At 37.2% G+C, this 21056-nt stretch overlaps 1 protein-coding gene across 1 annotated transcript; it reads right to left on the reverse strand.

Annotated features, from left to right (window-relative positions):
- Nucleotides 1-453: 453 nt before the first annotated feature.
- On the reverse strand, nt 454-20327 carry XG (Xg glycoprotein (Xg blood group)). Its single transcript, XM_059467021.1, has 9 exons — nt 20030-20327; nt 9886-9927; nt 9495-9551; nt 6957-6992; nt 4465-4530; nt 3519-3566; nt 2848-2886; nt 2432-2551; nt 454-2233 (listed from the first exon to the last, which is right to left on the reverse strand). Exons 1-9 carry the CDS (start codon nt 20088-20090, stop codon nt 2217-2219), a joined length of 486 nt encoding a protein of 161 aa, XP_059323004.1. The 5' UTR covers nt 20091-20327; the 3' UTR covers nt 454-2216.
- Nucleotides 20328-21056: the final 729 nt, after the last annotated feature.

The raw sequence follows: 21056 nt of genomic DNA on the forward strand, positions 1-21056 counted from the left end.
CCTAAAAGTGCATCTGCACACTGGTATATTGACATATTGGTATATATTGACAAATTAGACCAAAGAGCTTCAGAGGGTCAAACACTTGGGTAGTCAGGGTTTATCCATTCAGATTCATGGGTTTTGCTCAAATTCTCCATAATAAATCTGATTTTGGGCTATTAATATCAACACAAGTAACAAATTATTTTGAAAATATTATGAACAATTTAAAATAAATTGTCATAGTATAGCTAAACTAAAAATGTTGCACATAGATACTTCTCTAGACACTTAGTAAAAAAAAAGGAGAGAGAGAAAAATAATAGATAGTTGTTTTCATTTTTTTCCTATAATTTTTCCTTAGTTTGAAGCATTTCCTTTTCTCTAGTGGGACATATTTGAACTTGTATACAGAATGCATCGATCCTCATATGTCCCAGAAAGTAGCAAACAAAACAAACAAAACCTGGGTCATCTTAGATAAAACACAGTTTTATTTATTGAAAATTTTGAAGAGAAAGAAGTGAAATATATATTTTCATGGTGGGACAAACAACTGAAGTTGTAACACCAAAATACTTGTCATTTCATTAATCAAATCTTTATGTCTGTCCGACAAAATATACAACAATCTGTTTTAACTCTTAACATGGAAATTAATATTTAACAATTAATACTAAATGTCCTTGAAAGCCATGTTAAAAATATTTTTTCTCATTTATAAGTTGAAAGTGATAGCCACAAAGGTGTTCATTTGTTTGTATATTGTTGAGATATTTCTATGTTTAAACTGATGTACATTATAATTTTTTTCAGGATCAAAAAAAAGTGGTAGTCTAAGCAAGCAACTGATATATATCTATTGAAAATATAATTCAGATAAACAGCATTTTATTATATAAAAAATTACTTTTTTAGTATATGCCTTCCTCTCAATGATGTAATAAGCACAAAATCATATTCACCTCCATATATGTGGGATTGCAGTAACAAATCCATGCTTTGGATATAAAATGAGGACAAAACCACACCAATTTCCTTATGCTTTAAATGTCAGTTAAAATGTCTCTATTGCAGAATTATGTCAGTAAACTGCTAGTTTTGCCAACTCTCATCTGTATTTCATTCACTTGCTATTTTTTTGTTGATCCAGTTAGCTAAATGAAGGCAGAGAGACAGGAAAGGTGTCAATTTTCATTATAGGTTTGTCTACATGAGGATATTGTTAGCACAGCAAGGGCATTCAGGAATGAAGGAAAGAAGTGGAACTGTCTAACTAGAAAAACTATGTCAACCACATCTCCACATAATATGAAGCTCAGAAGTCATTGTGACTTAGATTTTAGAGATTGAAGCATCCCAAACTCATTCTAAATGAATCAGAAAAATCCTTGTACACATTTTCCCTTTTCAGAAGTTATAAATAATATTTAAAAAAAAAAATCTTTCTAGATTAGTACCTTCAAAGGTTCCTAGAGTCAGGCCTAAGTTTTCAAGAACAGAAATGAAACTCATGTAAAATTCTAGTTCCTGAGAAGAGCTAAACACCAGTTCAGTAATTAATCAATAAAATAAATAAATAAATAAAATTAGCATGTATTCCTCTCTGTTCATTTTAAACAGTGGTTTATCAATGTACATAATCTTTTCAGTATATTGTAAAATTAAGAATTAATTTTCTAGCTAGACTTCCTTTCACTTTGCTAAAATTCAGACATAAACACAAAGTAAAGGCATTCAAATTTTTAATCCTTTAGACAACTACAAATTTTCTTTAAACATAGTAAACATTACAGAAATATACTGGAGAAACCCAACAGGTGTGAAAGGAAATGGCAAACTCCTTATTCCTATTCTATCAGAAGGACTGAGTTTTTTTGGCTAATTTTGAAAACAAAAAAAAAGTGTTTGGTGACTCGAATCCTCACAAACCTGAATCCTTTGATTTTTAGCTTATATCAGACTTGATTTCTTTGTTGTTTATGATAACTTCTGAGTCAAAATCTGTATCCGGCCTTTATGAATGCAGGTCAGAGAGTGCAATACAATCCCTGGATGCCTTAAGCATATTTTTGATAACATAAATCTTGAGGTGCAAAAGTGACATCAGGTTAGAGAGAGCAGGATTGCAATGTCTCAAGAAAACATTCGTTAGGGGAAGATTTTCTTCTGTCAGAATGGCAGTGTAGAGTGTCACCAACCAAAGGAGCCTGTGATCAGACAGCAACTCTTCTTTACACTGCAGCCCCACCTGAAAAATGAAAATTGAACATTGAGTATTTCCACTGTGAGTGTTCTTTGCCAGCTTTTCTGAGACTGATCTAGGCCACCCTGGCTGATTTCACACAGAGCCATAACTGCCAGGCATCTCTGTGCTGGCAGAGACAATTGTTTGTCAAGTTCCCACCAACTTCACCACTAAATCAGTGGAAAACTGTTTGGGCCTTACCACGTGGTTTGAAACAGAGTTTCTTATTCTTGTAAGCGGTGTAGGCTGCTATGGATCCAACAATCAGTATCACAAAAGCAGAAATTACAGGAGATGTAACTCCAGCAATTAGACCTGAATCTGTGGAAAAAGAAAGAGAAGGTGTTGTTGTTTTTTTTTTTTTTTCAGAGGCACTTAAATGCTTTGTCTGAAGTATATAGTCTACTAAAGAGTGCCTTTACCAAATTATGAAAATAGTTTGGGGAAACTATAGAATTAGGCAGATGAATAAAAAATTGTATTATATTACAGCTGATGTGAAAATTATGTGTTAAAGCCTAATTTATTATATCTGCTACTTTGTAAGGCTGTAATTGTTTCAGTATTTCATAAAGATTAGAAATCAACTGCAGAATAATGTAAATTATTTACTATACCTGTGTTCCCTCCATGATTGAAATGATGCTCCTGATCTCCTGGAATAGAGGGTGAAGCTTCATCAAAGAAATGTTTGTCATCCTGTTTTGAGAACTAAGTCTTTACTCAGGAAAGCGTGATGTACAAAGGGCAAAAAGAGTGGCCCAACAACACTACAAGAGAGGAGCTCCCCTTCCACTCCCCACTGATGGCTGTGCTGGCCAGAGGAATAATTGCTCATTCTCTTGAAACTTCCTTTTTGGGGAAGAATGTTATAATCTAATAGAAGGACCATCTGTAACAGGCTACATCAAGCTGATTTCACAGGGAGGACAGAATACTCTATCTCTTCTCTACTCCCAGACAATCAGCTCATTTATCAGTAGTTTACATCAAGATCTTAAGTCTTGGTCCATCTGTTTCAGCATACCCCTTGTTTTTGGACTTTCCTTGCTGAATTCAAAGGGATAAAACCTGCAGGCTTCTGACATCTAAAAAATGTTTTGGAATATGTTTCAAGTTCTAGCTTCAGGCTTAAACCCATGTTTTTTTCATGAAGGATAATAACCTAAATAAAAAAGTGCAGTGTGGTCCTATACCTCCAGAGACAGATTACCACAAAAAACAAAACCAACCTGCTCCAATTTACAGGTGTTAGGATCACGTTGGAAGGGAAATAGGCAAATGTTACCTGGTGGTAAAGGCTTTCCACCAATCAGATCTGAGTCATCAAAACCTCCTGCAAGATAAAGATTCCAGTTTCAAAATGATATACAATGGTAACCCCTTCAGCTCTCTTGTCCACTCCTTTTGTAGCGTTCTAGGGAAAAGTGAGGGACCTTTGAAATCCCAGCCTCGTCATGGTGGATGGGTCACATGTCTTACACTGAACAGTCACCTACCAAAATTCACCTGAAAGCTGAAGTACTGACACAGAATACATAGACACATTGGTGTCCATGTATTCTGTGTCTGTTTTGGGCACTTGTGGGATATGTGGGCTTGAGCTCCCAGTAACACAAATCCTTGTACAATATGGGCACCTTGAGTGCCAGTGACCCCTGAAGCAGAGTCAGTGGGTCCTTTCCAGGAAGGACTCCAGAAGGACCTGTCCATGGCTCACCACTACAGCCATGGACTGTACAGGTGCAGGGTGACAGCCAGAATAGATATACCACATTTACTTTATTTAAGGAAGTGTCTGGAACCAAACTCAAAAGCAATACAGGCTGCCCAGCCCCATCTGGTGTATGCCCCAGGGCCATCTCAGATGCACATCTCAAATTGATTTGAGCACAGGTTTATCCCTGCCCTGTGGCTAGATGTCAAATTTGAGCCTTTGCATAGTTCAGTGTATACACGCCCAAAATGAAAACACAAACAAGATTAAATGTTAGTCTCATGCCACTTAATATGCAGTGTCCACATTTTGAACAAACAGAAAAACTTTATGGTATCAACACTAACATTCAGAAAAAAGCTTTCTAACCCCTGGCTCACAAACAATGATTACAAAAGGAAGACGTGGGAAAAGGATGATAAATGCTATTACTAGAGAAATAAGAGATTAAAGTATTCAAAATGTCTGCTCTGAACAGCTGATAGCACTACATTTTCTTGTGAGCAAGTAGTCTTACCAGAATTGCCATAGCTTCCTGGGCGTGGTGGAAGAGGTGGGTATAAAGGTTTTCTTGAGATGTCACCTATTGATAATTAATATTGTTAGATGATTGAACAGGCAAAACTGGGAACTTTAAATAAAAGCATTTTATACCTATTTCTAATTTGCCCTCCCATGAATTAATAAAAGGGCTTTTTCAGTAGTTAAGAAGATTTAAGCACTATATCAACAAATAGCTAGCTATAAAAACTGACTTGGAAGTGAATAGGGAATATTTTCGAAAGAAGAGAAGAATTCACAAAAAACATTGAGGGAAAATATTTTACATATATCTGGCAAGTGCTAACATTGATTAAAGCTGGCAGCTGGGGGGCAAGATGTGTCAGTCACTCTGGGTGTCAGTGGTGCAGTTATTCAGAGCCAACAGAGAAACTGTGTTCTAGGCTGGGCAGGAAGCAGCAGGTTATCTCATTGCCATCAGCAGGTTTTAATAAGGCCTGCAGATTAGTTTCATTTAACAGATGCTGAATTTATCTAATGCATAATGAATTTTCTGCTCTTGAACAGTGCAAAATTATCTCAGACTTCAGCTTTGCTGTTGTTCAGAACTTTGTGCTAGCATTTAACCTTAATTTTTTGCCAAAGGATTAGAAAGAGATGCATTGGGCAGAGCAGGAGATCTGAAACTAAAGGCAGTTTCCAAACTGCATATACAATGCTGAAGAGCTCACCCAGATCAAAGCCTGCCAAATTTAATATCTAGGCTTGCTGCTCTGTGTGTATAGAGTCAGTTTTCTCTTGCTACCCTTTAGTCAACCAATTCAACGAGGTATTCAACTGTTCTTAAAAATGCCAGACAGTGGATTTTTCTCTGCATAAATCAAAATTAGGTCACAGAAATAAATAGCAATTTCCCCCCTCTCTTTAAATCTTTCACCTTCCAACCATGCCAGATGCCCTTTTTTATGTTTTCTTCTTGCCTAGCTGCTAAATACAATTCTTCTGTTTCTGAGCACCATTTAGGTTCTGATCCAGAAAATTATTTAGGTATATGCTTAACCTCAAGTGAGTTTAGCCTACAGCCTACAGATTTTAGGTAGAGTCATAAAGCTTTGCTGAATCTGACTTTTCCCAATAAATTATATTCAGCAGAGGAAGGACTTGCTCTGTTCTGGCTCTGTGTAATGAACTAAGACTCACTGTGGCACAAAAGCAGAAAACCACCAATTCCACATTTAATTTTTATCATGATGCTGCACTTAGTCTTCTCTAAGCATAAAAAGACATACTGTGTGGCACAGCTGGTGAAAACATAATGTCTTCAGAAATACTGATAATGAGAAACATAACTTTAACCTTATTATACCATGCATGAAGGTCAGTTAAGAACCTGAACAGAAAATGGAACAAAGAAATCAAAAACAATGGAAATACAATTTTCCATCCTTGGAATGAATAGATGTGGTTTTGTTAAGATACTTAAGCTATTAATTAATACTTTAGCCAACATATTTAACTTATCCTCTCATAACAGTACTCAATAAAAGCTTGCAAGAATGGAAGAATTATTACGGGGAAGAATAAATGAAATTATAAACATGGGACTTATTAACAAAATTAGATCCAGTTTTGTTAAATCTGGACTAATATATCATTCATACAAAGGCATGAAGTGCCACAGGGGAAGTTAGAAATGGAAAAAAAAGAAACAATGTCAAAAGTGTCATTTTCTAAGACTGAAACACGTGCAAACCAGACCACTGCAGCTGATTCAGAGGTTCTGTGCAATTTTTCTTTTGTGTGGCTGTGATTAAAGGGGAATTTTAGGCTTTAATTGAATACTAATTGCATTTTGGGTAACTGCAGTATTCAAGAACCTTTCTAGTGTTCTTCACATGCTTGGTATATCTCTAAACACACTAAATGAAATTTGGTGTACAAATTCCCAGCCTCAAGGATTCATATGTCTGCACAGCTCTGTACAGTACTGTACTCAGAATACTTCTGAGGTCAGGTCTGGGTGTTATGGGAATATCTGGATGTTAACAGCATGTTACAACAGCTTGATTGCTTCAAGCTTAAGCTGTGTTCACCAGTGCTGATCTCTGAAACAGGCTCATTTTTGGTCACTGAAGAAACTACAGCCACCACCTTCTTCAAGCTGGAGTCAGAGGACTCCACCCTGAGCCATCCCAGCTGAATGGGTGACATTTGCTCTCCCCAGCCACGCCTGGGGTGCTCTGCCATGGTACAGCAAGCCCCAGCCAACTTCAGTTCATGCAAGGCAGGGCAGCTGGAGGCTCTCAAAGGTCACTGGTGACCAGGTGCTGTCCCCACTCTGTGACGGCCTCAGGCAGAAGGGCTGCATGTACATGAGCTGTAATAACTCTCATGACCATTGCACCTCCTGCAGTACTGAAATATCTTTTTAGAAATTAGGCAGAGTTCAGGAAAAGACTATGGAAGAAAAAAATCCCCTTGTATTCAAGGAAACAAGGGAGTACTCACCCCCACCAAGAGCATCTCCTAAATGTAGATCATTGTCTAAAAATGAATAGGAGGAAGATATAGAAAAGTGAGTTACACACAATACTTGAGGGAAATAAAATGCTTTCTCATTAGAACGTGTACAACTGCATGTTTGACAAGCACCTTTTTCAAGTCAGTGCCACAAATTGAAATAACTTATAACATTTTTCTTGAAAAGTCTTATAGTAACATTTTCCCACACACTAATTGACAAATAGCACAGTATTTTCTATTCAAAATACAAAGTTTTTTTCCAGTTTTAAATTATGTCAGAATAAATCTTACAGTTGAATCAAAATCAATACCTCTTTAATATACCTGCAAATACAAAAATAAAATAAGCTATGTTATAATATGTAACTGTACTAATTTTTAAAACATACTTAATAATTAACATTTATGTCTGTGGTTAAAATTTGTATATGTATGTTTGGCTTAAATGTTATTTATTGAACTAGGAAAACTGAATATCCATTTTGAGAGCAAATACGAGGGAGCAATAAACCTACTTGGGGAGATATTGAATCAAATATCTATGTAAAGGTCAGGATGACCCCTTGCTTCAGGCAATCATACACATCTGTCTGAGGTTGAGAGACAGTCTGTTTTTATTTGCCTGAGCCATGAAGGTTTTTAGATAGAATTAAATGTCTGTATGCAAAAGTTTCCCAGTGAATGACCAGGCTGTGACCATTGCCCAGCATCACACACGTGTCTCGCTGTACCTGGGATGGAATCTTCCCATGCAATAAACAATTTGTCCATGAGCTGTAGATGCATAAAGAGGAACTCTGTTTCTAACATGCAGGTGTGGATATGAGTGAGTGGGTGGTATTTTAAGGTGTGTATGGAATGATGGTGAGCTCTGAAAGAAATACATTGGATGGATGTTTTCACTCCAAGAATCCCTTTCTTGATGCTTATATGTGTGGAGTGGTACAGTGAATCAGAACAAAGAGGATAGCAAAACCTATCTAAATTTTTGTAACAGTGTTTGTTGCCACAGACAGTTAGATAGATCCTCAATTAGACAAGTTTTTTTTTCATTATAGACGTGTCAGAATTCCTGAAACACAGGAAAATCACCATGCAGAAATCTGTTTTCTTCTGTTCTTTATACCTAGGAGGACTGGGAAGCTGCTTTAGCACAGTATCTAGTCTCATTTGAGTAACAACTCAGAAATGCTTTGATGTCACCAGGAAATCTGGCAGGAAAATAAACAAATTCATAATACATGACTTGGTTTGTACTTGTTAGGTGTAGGTCCTCCCTGTGTCTGCTCGGCAGAGAGTTGCATTTCAAAAATACCATTACCTGTCACAGGCCTGTGCTCTGATGACAGCACAGATGACTTCTCAGCAGAGGAAAAGCAGAAAGGCATTCTAACACCAAAGGTTGCAGCATATCACTACTTTTCTGATCATCCACCCAGAAAATAAGTCTGTGCACACAGCCTGTGAACTCCAAACAAGTGAAAAAAAATATAGTGGGCAGCAACCTGACCAAGGGTTCAGAGGCACCAGAGTGAGAAATATTATGAGGCAAAGGACCTCTCTATAATACCTGATTACTGCTAAAGGATATAAAAGATCTGTGGATTCTGCTTGTCATTTCTGATCAAGAAGAAGCACAGAGACAGGATAAGAGCTCAGAAGCTGGCAAGCTTTGTCTCATGTTGCCCACAATGCTCACCAGGCCACCTAAGCACACATATCTTGGTGCTCATGAGCAGGTGGATGTGAGGGCATGGCTGAATTAAACAGAATGCAGGAACAATGTCAGTGGGTAAATATCAACTTACACATTGAGATTTTGTAAATAAACATTACCTTCCACTAACTGTTGTGATGAATTTTGCTACACAAGGGAGGTGCCTACAGCAGAGCTTTAACTCAGGCAGAGGTGCATGGAATGCCAGAGGACACTGGCTGTAATTGGCCTCAGCTGTGTAGGGGGAGAGACTATAAGAAAAAGATAGTGTAGAAAGTAATCTTACCCCTAAGGAGTTGCAGCTGGGCCAATTATTAAAGATTAGGAACAGGCCTGACTTTAACAGGCCACAGCTGTAACCAATGAGAAGAGTGCTATAAAAGAGTGGGGTGGCTGGTTGAGCCCTGTCTTTGTTCTGATTCTTTTCCAACTCTGTTATCAAGCATCATGAATAAATATACAACAAATAAAGATAATAAAGAAAAAAAGTAGAGAAACAGCCAATTTTAGCAACAACTACCCATTGTTATACTCTCCAGGGAGTTCAGAACCATCTAGAAAAGGGTGAAGAAGGACTTTAGGAAATAAAATACTCTCACTGGCCAGCCATGCTCGATTGCCTCACTGGAAGCAGTAAAGACATGTAACTGGTAATTGTAAAAAGAGCACTTCTTTTACTTTAAGAAGACAGCTGCTAATCACACATTATCTCAGCTAAAGCACAGCAGCAAATATGATAAAGAGCCTCATGTGAAAGTTTCCTACATGCACAAAATCAGTTTTATGACCCATTATTTATTACTCACTGTATACAGGTCTTGTCGGTCTTCTGATCACTGTGGGTTTCCTGGTGATGATGTCATCTGTTGGACACAATGACATGCCAATAGACATTAACAGCTTCAACTTAACCAAAGCAGGTATGAGCAAATGTAGAGAGCTGCTTTCCATAAAACTTTATGTATCACAGCAGAAGCCAAAAATGAAGGAATGTGTTTTCAAATCTAGTTTTTTGTTTGTTTTTTTAAAGAAGATTTTCATTTCATGATAGAAACATTGAAACCTAGCATTCTTCAGTTCTGTGTATCTTTAACAGAAGTAGTAGCCACTTCATATTCCATTCCTCAAGGAAAAAGATTTAAGATTTACTATTAGATGTAAATACCATAGTAAAATAAGGATAGAAAATTTACATACCAGGGTGATCAAGGGCATCAGCTAAATCAAAATCATCTTGACCTAGAAGGAATGTGACAGAAGACACTAAGTCAGCAGGCAGGTTTCCATCACCTCCAGACTTGAGGGCTCAGTACAGAAGCAGAACACCAGTAAGAGGCAAAAGAAAGACCCATCCAGACAGCAGCAGGCACAGAACAAGTTGTCAGCTGTCATCTCTGCACAGCACAGTCCTGAATGACTGTGAGAGATGGGCTCATTTAATCCAAGGAAGTTATTTGTTCAGGTAGGCCAAAGAGAAGCTGCTCTCCTCTGTTATCATATTCAGCTGCTGTACAAACAGTCCTTTGAAGAACACAAGTTGCCTGCTAGAGGGCACAGGACTATTGCCAGGAGACAGCTGAAAGTAGCATTCAGCATAGTACTTGTGAACCTAAATCACTAGGTGAGAAGTTTTAATATCTTCATTAATATATAATATAAATAACTTTATATGTTATATGTTATATATATATATAAACATATGATATATATTACATATATAATATATAAATATATATGTATGTATATATGCATTTTTATATGTATATATAATATAAATATAATATATAATATATATCTTCATTAACATATAACAATATATATAATATTAACATATATATAATATATATATTAATATATATTATATATAATATATATTATATATATAATATTAACATATATAATATATATATTAACATTTTAATATTAATATTTTTAATATTAACATTTAATATTAACATTAATATTAATTAATATTAACATTTATTATTATTTTAATAATATATATATTAACATTTTTTAATATCTTCATTATTATTTTATTTGCTCAGCTTAGCAAGCAGTTTTAATGTCAAGCCTGCCTTGTGATCACTTGCAACACAAATCAACTTTGTTTTTTTAATTCTTACTCTAACATGGGCCATAAGTAAAATATTTTAAGATGTGTTTATCTAACTTATTTTCCTCTGTAAATGAAAAAAGCTAAAAAGGGAAAAACAATTTCTTCCTGTTCTCTGTTAGATGAACACAATATCTTTGAATGCCACAGCAGAGTAATTAGCATCTGTACTTTTGAAGCTAGCAAGCAAAGAAAACTGGGAAATATTTTAAATGTATAAACTGAAATAGATGACTTTGAACTGAAAACACACAATTATTCATGTGAGTTTTGCTTTTAACTGTGCAATCTGCCACTTTCCTTGTAATATACAGGCTTCATGAAGCACATACTTGGTGAACATGTATCCACTGGTTTTCATCCAGGGTGGTGCATCATCCTTGTGTTTGCATTCCAAACATAAGATCAGCCTACACAAACCCACAAAAAGTCATGACATGCTATGACTTCCCTAAACAGAAATGCATTACTGAGCTCTATCGAGTAAGCCTCAAGCTGCTCTTGATCTGCATATGTTTATTATCCCTTCTAAAAGGCTTAATACCTAACTGTTCATTAAGGAGTTTTTCTTGGCAAGTCTTGAACACTTCACAGCAAGAAAGGCATCACTGTTCAAGTGAAGAAACTGAGGAAGAAAAAGGCTGCCAGAGGTTTGTCAGCACAGCAGTGCTCAGGGTTCAGCTCAGCTCCTTCATCTTGACAGGTCCTGTACATCTTCATGGCTTTCTTCTCATTAATCACTGTTCCTGAATAATAGCTCTTGTCTGTGTCAAAGAGCTTCCAGAAAGATTAATTATCAGTGGTGAAACACTGTGTGATCCTCAAATAATAGTCAGTGCTGGAATATAAAGTGGAAATGTTTTGATTCCCACGAGGATTTCAATGTACGTCTTTGGACTTAATTATAGACGGGGTCTGATGGAAGAGATAAAACAAGGCTGGAATGCAAAGTAGGAATGGCTTCTAAAGCAAAACTGTCCCAATGAAATATTAAGAAGAATATGTTTGGTAAGTAAAAACATGTAACAGCATAAGACTTTCCCAGTAATGCCAGCAGAGTGGTAGGTTATCTCTTTACTATTTGATTTGTTCTTGGAGTGCTGCCTCATCTGGCCACCTCTCCCTCCTCTGCCTTGGCCCCTCAGACAACATTGCCAAGTTGAATAACTTTTGGATTGGGTCTTCAGGTGGATAATATTCATGGAATCATAGAACCATAGAGTGGTTTGTGTTGGAAAGAACCTTAAAGACCATCTATTTCCCACTCTCACTGCCACGGGCAGGGACACCTTCCACCAGACCAGATTGTTCACTGACATATTCAACCCTGAACACTTCTGAAGGTGGGGTATGCACAGCTTCTCTGGACAACATGTTCCTGTGCCTCACCACACTCACAGTAAAAAACAAGTCTTCCTCATATCTAATTTAAAACTACTCTTTAAATTTAAAGCCATTATTAAAGCCATAATCTAAGACTCTGACAGGTTTTTAAATACGAATCCATTAAATACATAAATCTATGAAATAAACAAGCTGCTTCATCAGAAGATATTTTCTGTTTGAGCCCTGAGTACCACCAGCCCTTACTGGCCCTGAGCTTCTTTCCAAGGGCTGTCACCCCAGCCATGGGACCCTTTGATCTTGATGCAGACACGCTATGCACAGGCAGACATCCTGGCATTGCCTTAACTTTTATGGTCAAATTATATTTTTCTGAAGCATTTCTTTGGTGCCAGCAGTACAAGCAACATAAGCTTGACAGTCCTTTGATTTAGACCTCTGGCAAAATCCTCATTTTTGATCAGCATCCTGAGTATTGGAGGAGGCTGTCTGACCCAAACCCCATTGCCTCAGGGTACCACAATCAATGGCTAAAACCTTTTCTTGTTAGAGTGAGTTATCAGGAATAATTTTGTAACCATAATCAGAATAAGAGTCAGGAGAAATAATTTTGTAATAACAAAGCTGGCCAAACCAGCTTCTTTTTACAGGTCACGACAAGTAGGAACTAACAATATGGAAAGAAACTACTGAGGTCCTAATGCTGCAAAGAGAATGTGACAAAATCATTTTGTGAAGGAAAACTGTGGAAAACTTTCAGGTAGAATATTTCTTTGAAGTTAGGAAAAAACAAAAATAGAAGGTGGCATCTAATCAGATTATGAAATTCAAGCACGATGAACCAGATGCTTTCAATTGCATGAGAACTAAAGCAACAGACTGAAACATTTACTGACACCTGCCCTTCTTCTGGACAATACCAACACTTCCCTCTCCTATTGTTATGTCTGTTCTCTTATGGAAAAGGTGTGAAAAGACAAAAGGTGCTGTTTTGAGGCTTCAAGTGAGAAACAGAAGAAAGCTATAGAAATTCTAAGAGAAAAAAGAGGACTGAAAAATCTTCAAAAATAATTCAGATTGATTTTTTTTTTAATATTTCTAATTATTAACCAAACAATAAAAAGAAAAGGACATCAGCACAGAATGACTGCCTGAGAGTAAGACAGGAGTCCACAGTGAAATCTCTTTGACTATGTAAACATAAACCTTGGCAGATGGGCAGTTTGGATGAGGACATCTGTGCAGCATGGTAAATTATACTGCAATAAACCTAAAGACTGCTTGGATTTCAATGCCAGCTTCCTCTGATAATAACATCAAAAAATGACCACAAGGAGTAAGATTCTGTGAAGCAGAATTTTAAATGCTAATTACCATTTCTGAGACTGTACCTAGACATTTTTAAGAGCCTAATTTAAGGAGGATAGTTGGTTAAATAGCTGAATAGTTCACACTTTATACATACCATGGTCAGTCTAAAAACAAAACCACATTAGAGTCTCAGAAAATATTTAGCTCAATAGGAGCTGCAGTCACTTCAGAGAACTCTGAAGATAAATGATAAAAGAAATAAATTAGTGAAGCTCTCCACAGAAAAAACAGACCAAAATAAATTAATTTTCCATATTTTTTTATCAGCTTCCATAATAGAAAGACTTGGAAATATACTGATGATAACAAGAATGAAAGAAATTTTAGTGAGGCAGAAAGAGCTTTGTTCTACTGTGTTTTTTTATTTGGTTGGGAGTTTTGTGTTTGTTGCTGTTGTCTTTGTTGTTTATTTTAATCTGGATAAAGTTGTGAAGAGATTTAGCTGTGCAGGTGGTGTTATCTCAGAGTAACCTCTGCTATTGCTGCTTTTTTAGCTAGTATGCTATTTCTTGGCATTACTTCTAACCTTTCTTCTGGGAGTATCTGTGTTTTGACAAAGAGATAAAATTACTGTAATAATGTTTTTTTGTGGGTGGTCCTCCATGACTTATAACAGAGAATTTCAGAAAATGCTTGCAAACTCATGTCCTCAGGCACATCTGCATTTAGTGTTCACAAATTTTGAATATTAGTTTTCTGAAAATGTGACCCAAATATCCAGTCACTAAAATGCAGACAGTAGCGTCTTTTGTCCATGGTTTAATTTGTTATTTAAATGTTGAGTGGATTCACCACCCTTTAACCACGTATCTGTTTGATCACAAGGGTCTGAGGTCCCACAGCTTTTGAGTTGAATTCATGCGGAGCAAGGCTGGATTCTGCAGGTGAGTGTTACCAGTTTGTCATGACAACACAGTCAAGTTTTCTGACAAAAGGCAACCATGACATCTCTCTGCAATTTTCAATCTCCAGTTGAACACAGCTTGTGGCTCTTAAAATGACGCAGATTTCAATAAGGCAAAAATGAATAATTCTAAGTGAGGATCAGGTTATGCGACAAATGAAATGAACTTCTCAGATTTTTAATGTGCATAGTCTAGTATTAAAAAGGAAGCTAAAATCCACGAGAAAATGTGTTTGAATGTGTTTGTACATGTTTCTGGACACACAACTAAAATGCATTTATGTGCATTGTGTTAGATTAATAATTTTTTCATTAAGATGATTAAATTAATTGGTTTTTGATGCATTGCTAGTAGTCATGGGTTTGGGATGAGTTTATGTGTGTGACAAATAAATTAGAAGCAACTAATTTCTAATTTTGAGAAAGATAGGGAGAATAAGTTGATTTTACAGTATTTAAAGACTTGAACAAGTATGATTTCTTCAGTGTAATTAAAAAGGAATTGTTCTGTGAATACAATGTGCTTAAAACATTATGAAGCTGAAAGAGACAGAGAAAGAAGTCTGTGACTTAAAAATGAGAACAAAAATTTTATAAAAGGGAACAATATGTTACCAAAATCACTCATGAAACTCATTTTATGGCTTTTTTCTAGCTGAAACGTAAGTAATTCTTTGCACATACCATTTATGATTATAATGAAATCAAGAAACCTATTTACTCTATAATGAGAAAATAGTATGTATTTTCCCATGCATGGGACTGGGAACATACCCATGTCCTGGTCCAACTTTGTTCAGGAAGCAATTATGTTTGTTTAAAGGAAATTACTCATTTCTGGGAGAACACAAAGGTTTACACCCCAGAGTGGGCACTCTGGACAAAATCTCGATGACCAGGTACTATTTCTTTCATGTCATAGCCCCATGATCCATATTTCCTGATGATGTTACTGTAGCTTGTTTTTCCTTCAAGGACCTTTAGTTTCATTAACAACGATTGCCATTACAACCCCTTGATGCTGGGGTGGAGAATGAGTATGCCTTAAAATCTATAATTAAGATCCAAGGCCTAGCATATACACCACAACATATGGACCTGATTATTGGCTTCTTATTTTTTGCTAGGCCATTTCTGGTTTTAGTTTAAATGCAGGGGAAATGAAAAGGACTCTTTTGCTTATTCATACAGGAACACATTTAAATAATTACCAGCAACTAAGATGCACTAATAAAGTAGGAGTGGCAGTATTGCTTTAGCTCTGTGCAACATCGTCTCACCAAACACAAACAAAAATCTTTTAGCTCTATTACATTTGCCTTTCTGTTCAAAGATAACTGATGTTTTTTATGATCTGTTATGCCCTGCATACATAAAATAAAACAAAACAGATATGATTTTCTGTATTTTGCTAGAGAGTAAGAGTAGAAGAGATGGTGTGTGCTGTAAAATTGCAGGCAGAGCAAAAGAATTGAGGTCTCCCAGGAAGGAACAACATACATATTCCTGTGCACCTTACTCAGATTTTCAGCTTTGTGTCCTGAGGCAGAAGAGCTTAGCCCATGGTGTGGGCTCTTCATCCAAAGCTTCTCTCTGTCACTACAGGTTCATGAAGCCACCAGCCATTTGGTCTGAGAGTCTCAGGCTGCATTACATGAGAGCTGTACTCAAGCAAGAGACCTGTATGAGCATTCCTACTGAAATCCTTAGTGTGGCACAGACAACAGCTGGGTTGGGCTTTCAGAGTGGCCACTTGCTGCCTAAGTACCAGCTGGCTAATCCCCACTTTCTCCAGTGAGTAGTTTGGAGACAAGAGAGAGAACTGAATGGAATATAGGTAGTTGGAGGGATGCCAGGCTTTGCTGTTTCTCTTGCTCTCAGAATGTGTTTTAATGTTCCCCTTCCCACTTTCACACCAGGTACACTGGTAAAATGCATGCAAAAGAGCTCTTGACCTTCAGTAGCTCCTGGTTCCTTCACCACTGGTGTAATTAGACCAGGGATGTAAGGAAGGACTTCAACTTGTCTGCTAATCTTAGTGCCTACTTAATGCCTTTGCATTCACTCTTTTCTGTAGCGTTGTTGCCCTTTGAAAATATATTGCTGTGATTTAACTTTTGCACGAATTCTTAACAAATTAAAAATCTATTAATAACAGGCAATGCTTATTCAGTGGAAGTGGGACTGTTATATTTTCATAATTCATCCAAGCCCATTCTTTCAGCTGAGATGGTGTGTTTGCCTTCAGGTAAATCTGACTACTGGTAAGATTTAATATTTTTAGTATTTTCCCATAACGTAGGTCAGATTTAAGTATTTTTAGTATTTTCCCATAATGTTTATAGATATCAGCCTGTGGAAAGGGAGACTAATCAAAACAAATTGAATCTATCTCCTCCTACTATGAGGCAAAAATGCCGTAGAAAGGTCTATTTATATTGATTTCTAATCTTGAAAGAATTCTGACATTTATTTGTTTTTTATTACCTGCAATGAGATGGAAAGGGTTTGACAATTGATGGTGCAACTAAGTTAATAATACATACTCAGGCAGGTTGATCACTGCTGCCAGGCTTGCAGCATGGCAGCAATGTTTGAAAAGTGAACCTGAGAAGCTGAGTAACTGCACCAGTTGTTTTCTCTTCCCAAGCTCTGATGTTGCAACAGTTCTGCCGTTGTTAGTGTTTCAACCAGCTCAGGTATGTGGATTTTTCAAACTGCAATTCCACCCTTAGCTGATAGCACTGATGTGCTTGAGGATAATTGCAGTTCAGGTCTTGGGAGTGAAATAGTTTTGGCAGCCACCAGAAGAGAATTTGTTGCCTGCTGAATCTGTAAGTGCTTCAGCACGTCCACAGGGACCTCGCACAGAACAGTGAGGGCTGCTGATACATGGAGCTGTATAAGAAAAAGCAGGACTGTGTTTGTCATCTCCCCTGTTCTGTCTTTTAACTCCAGTGAAAACTACATTATTCACAGCACTAAGTCACACAGGGTCTCAAATTCAAACTGGTCTACAATTTTCTCCCCATAAAGGGCACAGTTGATTAAGTGAGACTACAACTGATTAACTGAGACTACAACTGAGTCAAAAGCTTTGTAAGCCTTAGCTGAACAGAGGTCCTTGGTTTACTGACTAGCAAATGCTGTTCCCTTTACCTGTGTACCATTCAATACCTGATGGAGTAAATGTAAACCATGTCAGACATATCAGTCTTTGCACTGTCTTTGTTACTGGCTAAACATGTGATCCATCAGTCAACCTTAAAGACCATGGATATATGGATTATATCTACTCTGGGAGCCTGAGGAGCATTCTGAGCAGTCAGGTTTGAGTGGGAGCCTCAGCTGCCTTCCAGGTCCATAACGGGGAGAGCCCCCAGGTCGCACAGCTTCCCCACTGCAGGAGTGCACGCAGGTTTGTGGCCCAGGTGGGACCCATGTTTCAAAGTTTCATGATCTCAGTTACAGGGGAGCAGCCTGAGTTGTGTCTGAGCCCTTAAATGGGCAGTGTACACACAGCCAAACCTGAATTACCAGAGATCAGCCAAGCTGTAGGAACTCATGAGGGATATTCCCATGAAATTCAGTGAAAGAAGTTTCTATGAAGTTTATTTCATTTAGATTGGGCTAAAAGCCTCACAATTAGTTGTTGAAGCTCAAATACATAGGAGTCTTCATGTAACCTACCTAAGTCTGGAAATTCCAAAATCTAGAGTGTAGCTAAAAATCGAATACTGCAATGAGCATGTATGTTTCTGAACTGTATCAGATTTCACTTTCCTTGTGCAATATGGTTCTTGGCTCTGTTATGCTTCTGTCAAGATGTGTCCATCAAGGTAGTCTAGCTAACTAACTCAAGTTAATTGAACATAAAGGAAATGCTGGATGGTAAGAGGGTAATGATGTCATCTGGTCTGGCTGTGGTTGTCCGGTAGTTTATAGATGCTATCACAGAGGATTACAATTTAGAAGAGAATTAAACTGCCTATAAAAGGGTGAATCATGCCATAGACATTCCCTTCATAAGTACTTAGATCAGCTTTTTACCAATGTGGCCAAGCATTTCTCATATCACGTCTTGATTAGGTCTGAGAGGAAGTTCTTGTAAATATCCCTGAAACATGGTGAATACTTTGATGATAAAATTCAGTGGCTGTTGCCACAGACTTAAAATAACTAAGTTTGCTTAATTAAAGTGGATTAAATAGTTTCCAGAGTCATAAGACTGTGCCCAAAGCCCACAGCAACTTTCAGCAGTGACTTCTCCCCCAAAGCAGAGCCTGAACTGGCTCTAAATTAATGCATGTATAATGAAGAATGATTAGGCTAACTACCCTTTTAATTAAAATAGCAGAGTATATGCAAATTGGCTTGCTCATGCTCAAGTTGTCTGAACAGAACTATTCAACGTATGACAGCTACAGAACAAGAAAGTCTGCATGCCAAGAGGTGAGAGACTACATGAATAATCACTGCTCACAACACAACATGCAGGCCAGCACAGTCTCTGCTCTGCTCTTTCTATGCCACGCTAATTGCTGAAGACCTCTGAATAATTCCTCATTTCTTAAAATCAAACTATTAAGCTAAATTAAGACAAGGTGTTTTTCACTGCCCATCACTGCAAGATCTCCTAGGGACTTCATTTAAATCAGGGGTGGTGGGAGGATCAGCAGCAGCTGCTATTTTGGAACTAGTGATTAATGTATTTGTGATTAATGATCTAGTGATTAATGAATTATTCCTGCAGCCAACACTGTACAAAAAGTTTCTGCAGGATTGCTAATATACAAAAAAGAAAAGGTTACACCACATGGCAGATGCACACAAAAATAATTCTATTTGGTTTTACCTCAACAAAAGTTTTAAAGAATATTGTGCTGAAAGAAATTATGTTTGAATATAGTAAAGTGACTCCGTATGAAAAGGCTACATTTTCTCTGTTGCTATTCATTCATCAAAAAATATGTGCAAAATTTATTAAATTCTTAATTAGTCCTGCATGAAAAAGTATGCTTGTGGAATACATTTACTAAGGTAACTGAAATATTAGTTTATAATTATTAAAGCATATGCACCAATATAAAACCATGAACACCTTTAGACTGCATCAGAATTTGTTTTTACAATAAAACTCATAGATTTCAAAATACCAATAATCAAGAAAAGCTTTAAGACATTAAATCATTGTTTGACCACAGATCTCTGTGTAAACTTAAGTTTCCCTGGAAGCTCTCATTTTACAGCTTCCATTTAAAAAAGTTTATACTCCAGCCTAAGCTTGTGAATTATTTTAGGGAAGCAACACTAGCAAGAAAAGAAGAAATTATAATAAGCAAACTTCAACTAGCACAGCTATTATGAATAATAAATCAGGAGACATGTATCTCTTTAGAAACTGGTGAAGCACATATAAACACTTTTGAATGCTTCTCATGAAAGAGTAGCTCAAAAAAAACCAAAAAAAAAAAGCTAGCAAGCATTTCTAAACAAACAAACATCTCTTTTAAGGGTTGGGAGCTTAGGTTTTTTGGTTTTAGGGTTTTTTTTTTTCTTTTTTAATGATCTAGCCTTTGAAATAAGCCAAGGTGAAGGTCACTTACCTCTCACATAGACTAGGAGGAAGCCAAGGCACAAAAGAAAAATACTTCTGAATTTCTCCATGCTCTTCTGTGCAGTGCCTTGATTGCACCAGTTGGTTTTTCCCAAGCAGTGATGGTAGATATTGCAACTGCAGTGCCAAGGTTTGAGGGAGACACTTGGATTCACCTCTGTTCAAAAAAGTTTCCTACCCCTACACCCAAGCTCTGCAAGAGAGAGAAAAACCTTCTTGCTTACAGGGCAAGTAATGAAAACAAGCAACCCTGCTAGAGCCAAGCCGTGAGCAGCACATTAGGTGCCCCCTGTGCTCCAAGAAAGTTATTTATCGTCCAGGCAGGAAGCACAGAGAGCTGGGGAAGCAGCGGCAGCACCCAATGAGGAGGGTGCCTGAACACTCTGGATCCACCTCCTTCCCAGAGGGGAAAGCCAACCTGTTTGACATCCTTGCCTTCCAAGTAGGGTGTGGTGCTGTGGGAGCTCAGGTAGCTTGTAAGAGGAGACTGTCTTTCTGTGAAGCATGCTTGAAAGGATCACTCAGACATACTCTGTCCTCAAAGCAGCACTTTCCTGCTTGTTTCTTGGCTCAGCAATAATAGCTGATAAAATCATGTCAGACTTAACCCCTCACTCAGGCCACCAAATAAAGGAAGTGGATGGAGATTAGGAATCCACTTTGCAGCAGCTTGGAATTGGCTACAGAGGGATGACAAATAAAACTAGTTTCATAAATTTAAAATGTGATGTTGGATTACTGAACTGAAGCATGCTCTGCTCCCCGGTAGATGCTTATCTTCAGAAGTAAACATTGCCCATCATGACTGTTTCTATTGATCTAATTTGGTTTTTGTTGTTTTTGCTTTTTTTTAATACAAATATCCAATACATATCCTTCATGGGGAGAGATGTCAAATAGTGCTGACTGTGATGATACAAAGCTTTGGAAAATGAAAAACCAAAAAAATCATGCATCTGTCTGTACATGGACTTAATTTAAAATTACCGACGTGGTTTAAATCCAGTTTTGTCATA

Source organism: Ammospiza nelsoni, chromosome 2 (genome assembly GCF_027579445.1).
Source record: "Ammospiza nelsoni isolate bAmmNel1 chromosome 2, bAmmNel1.pri, whole genome shotgun sequence".
Taxonomy (NCBI): domain Eukaryota; kingdom Metazoa; phylum Chordata; class Aves; order Passeriformes; family Passerellidae; genus Ammospiza; species Ammospiza nelsoni.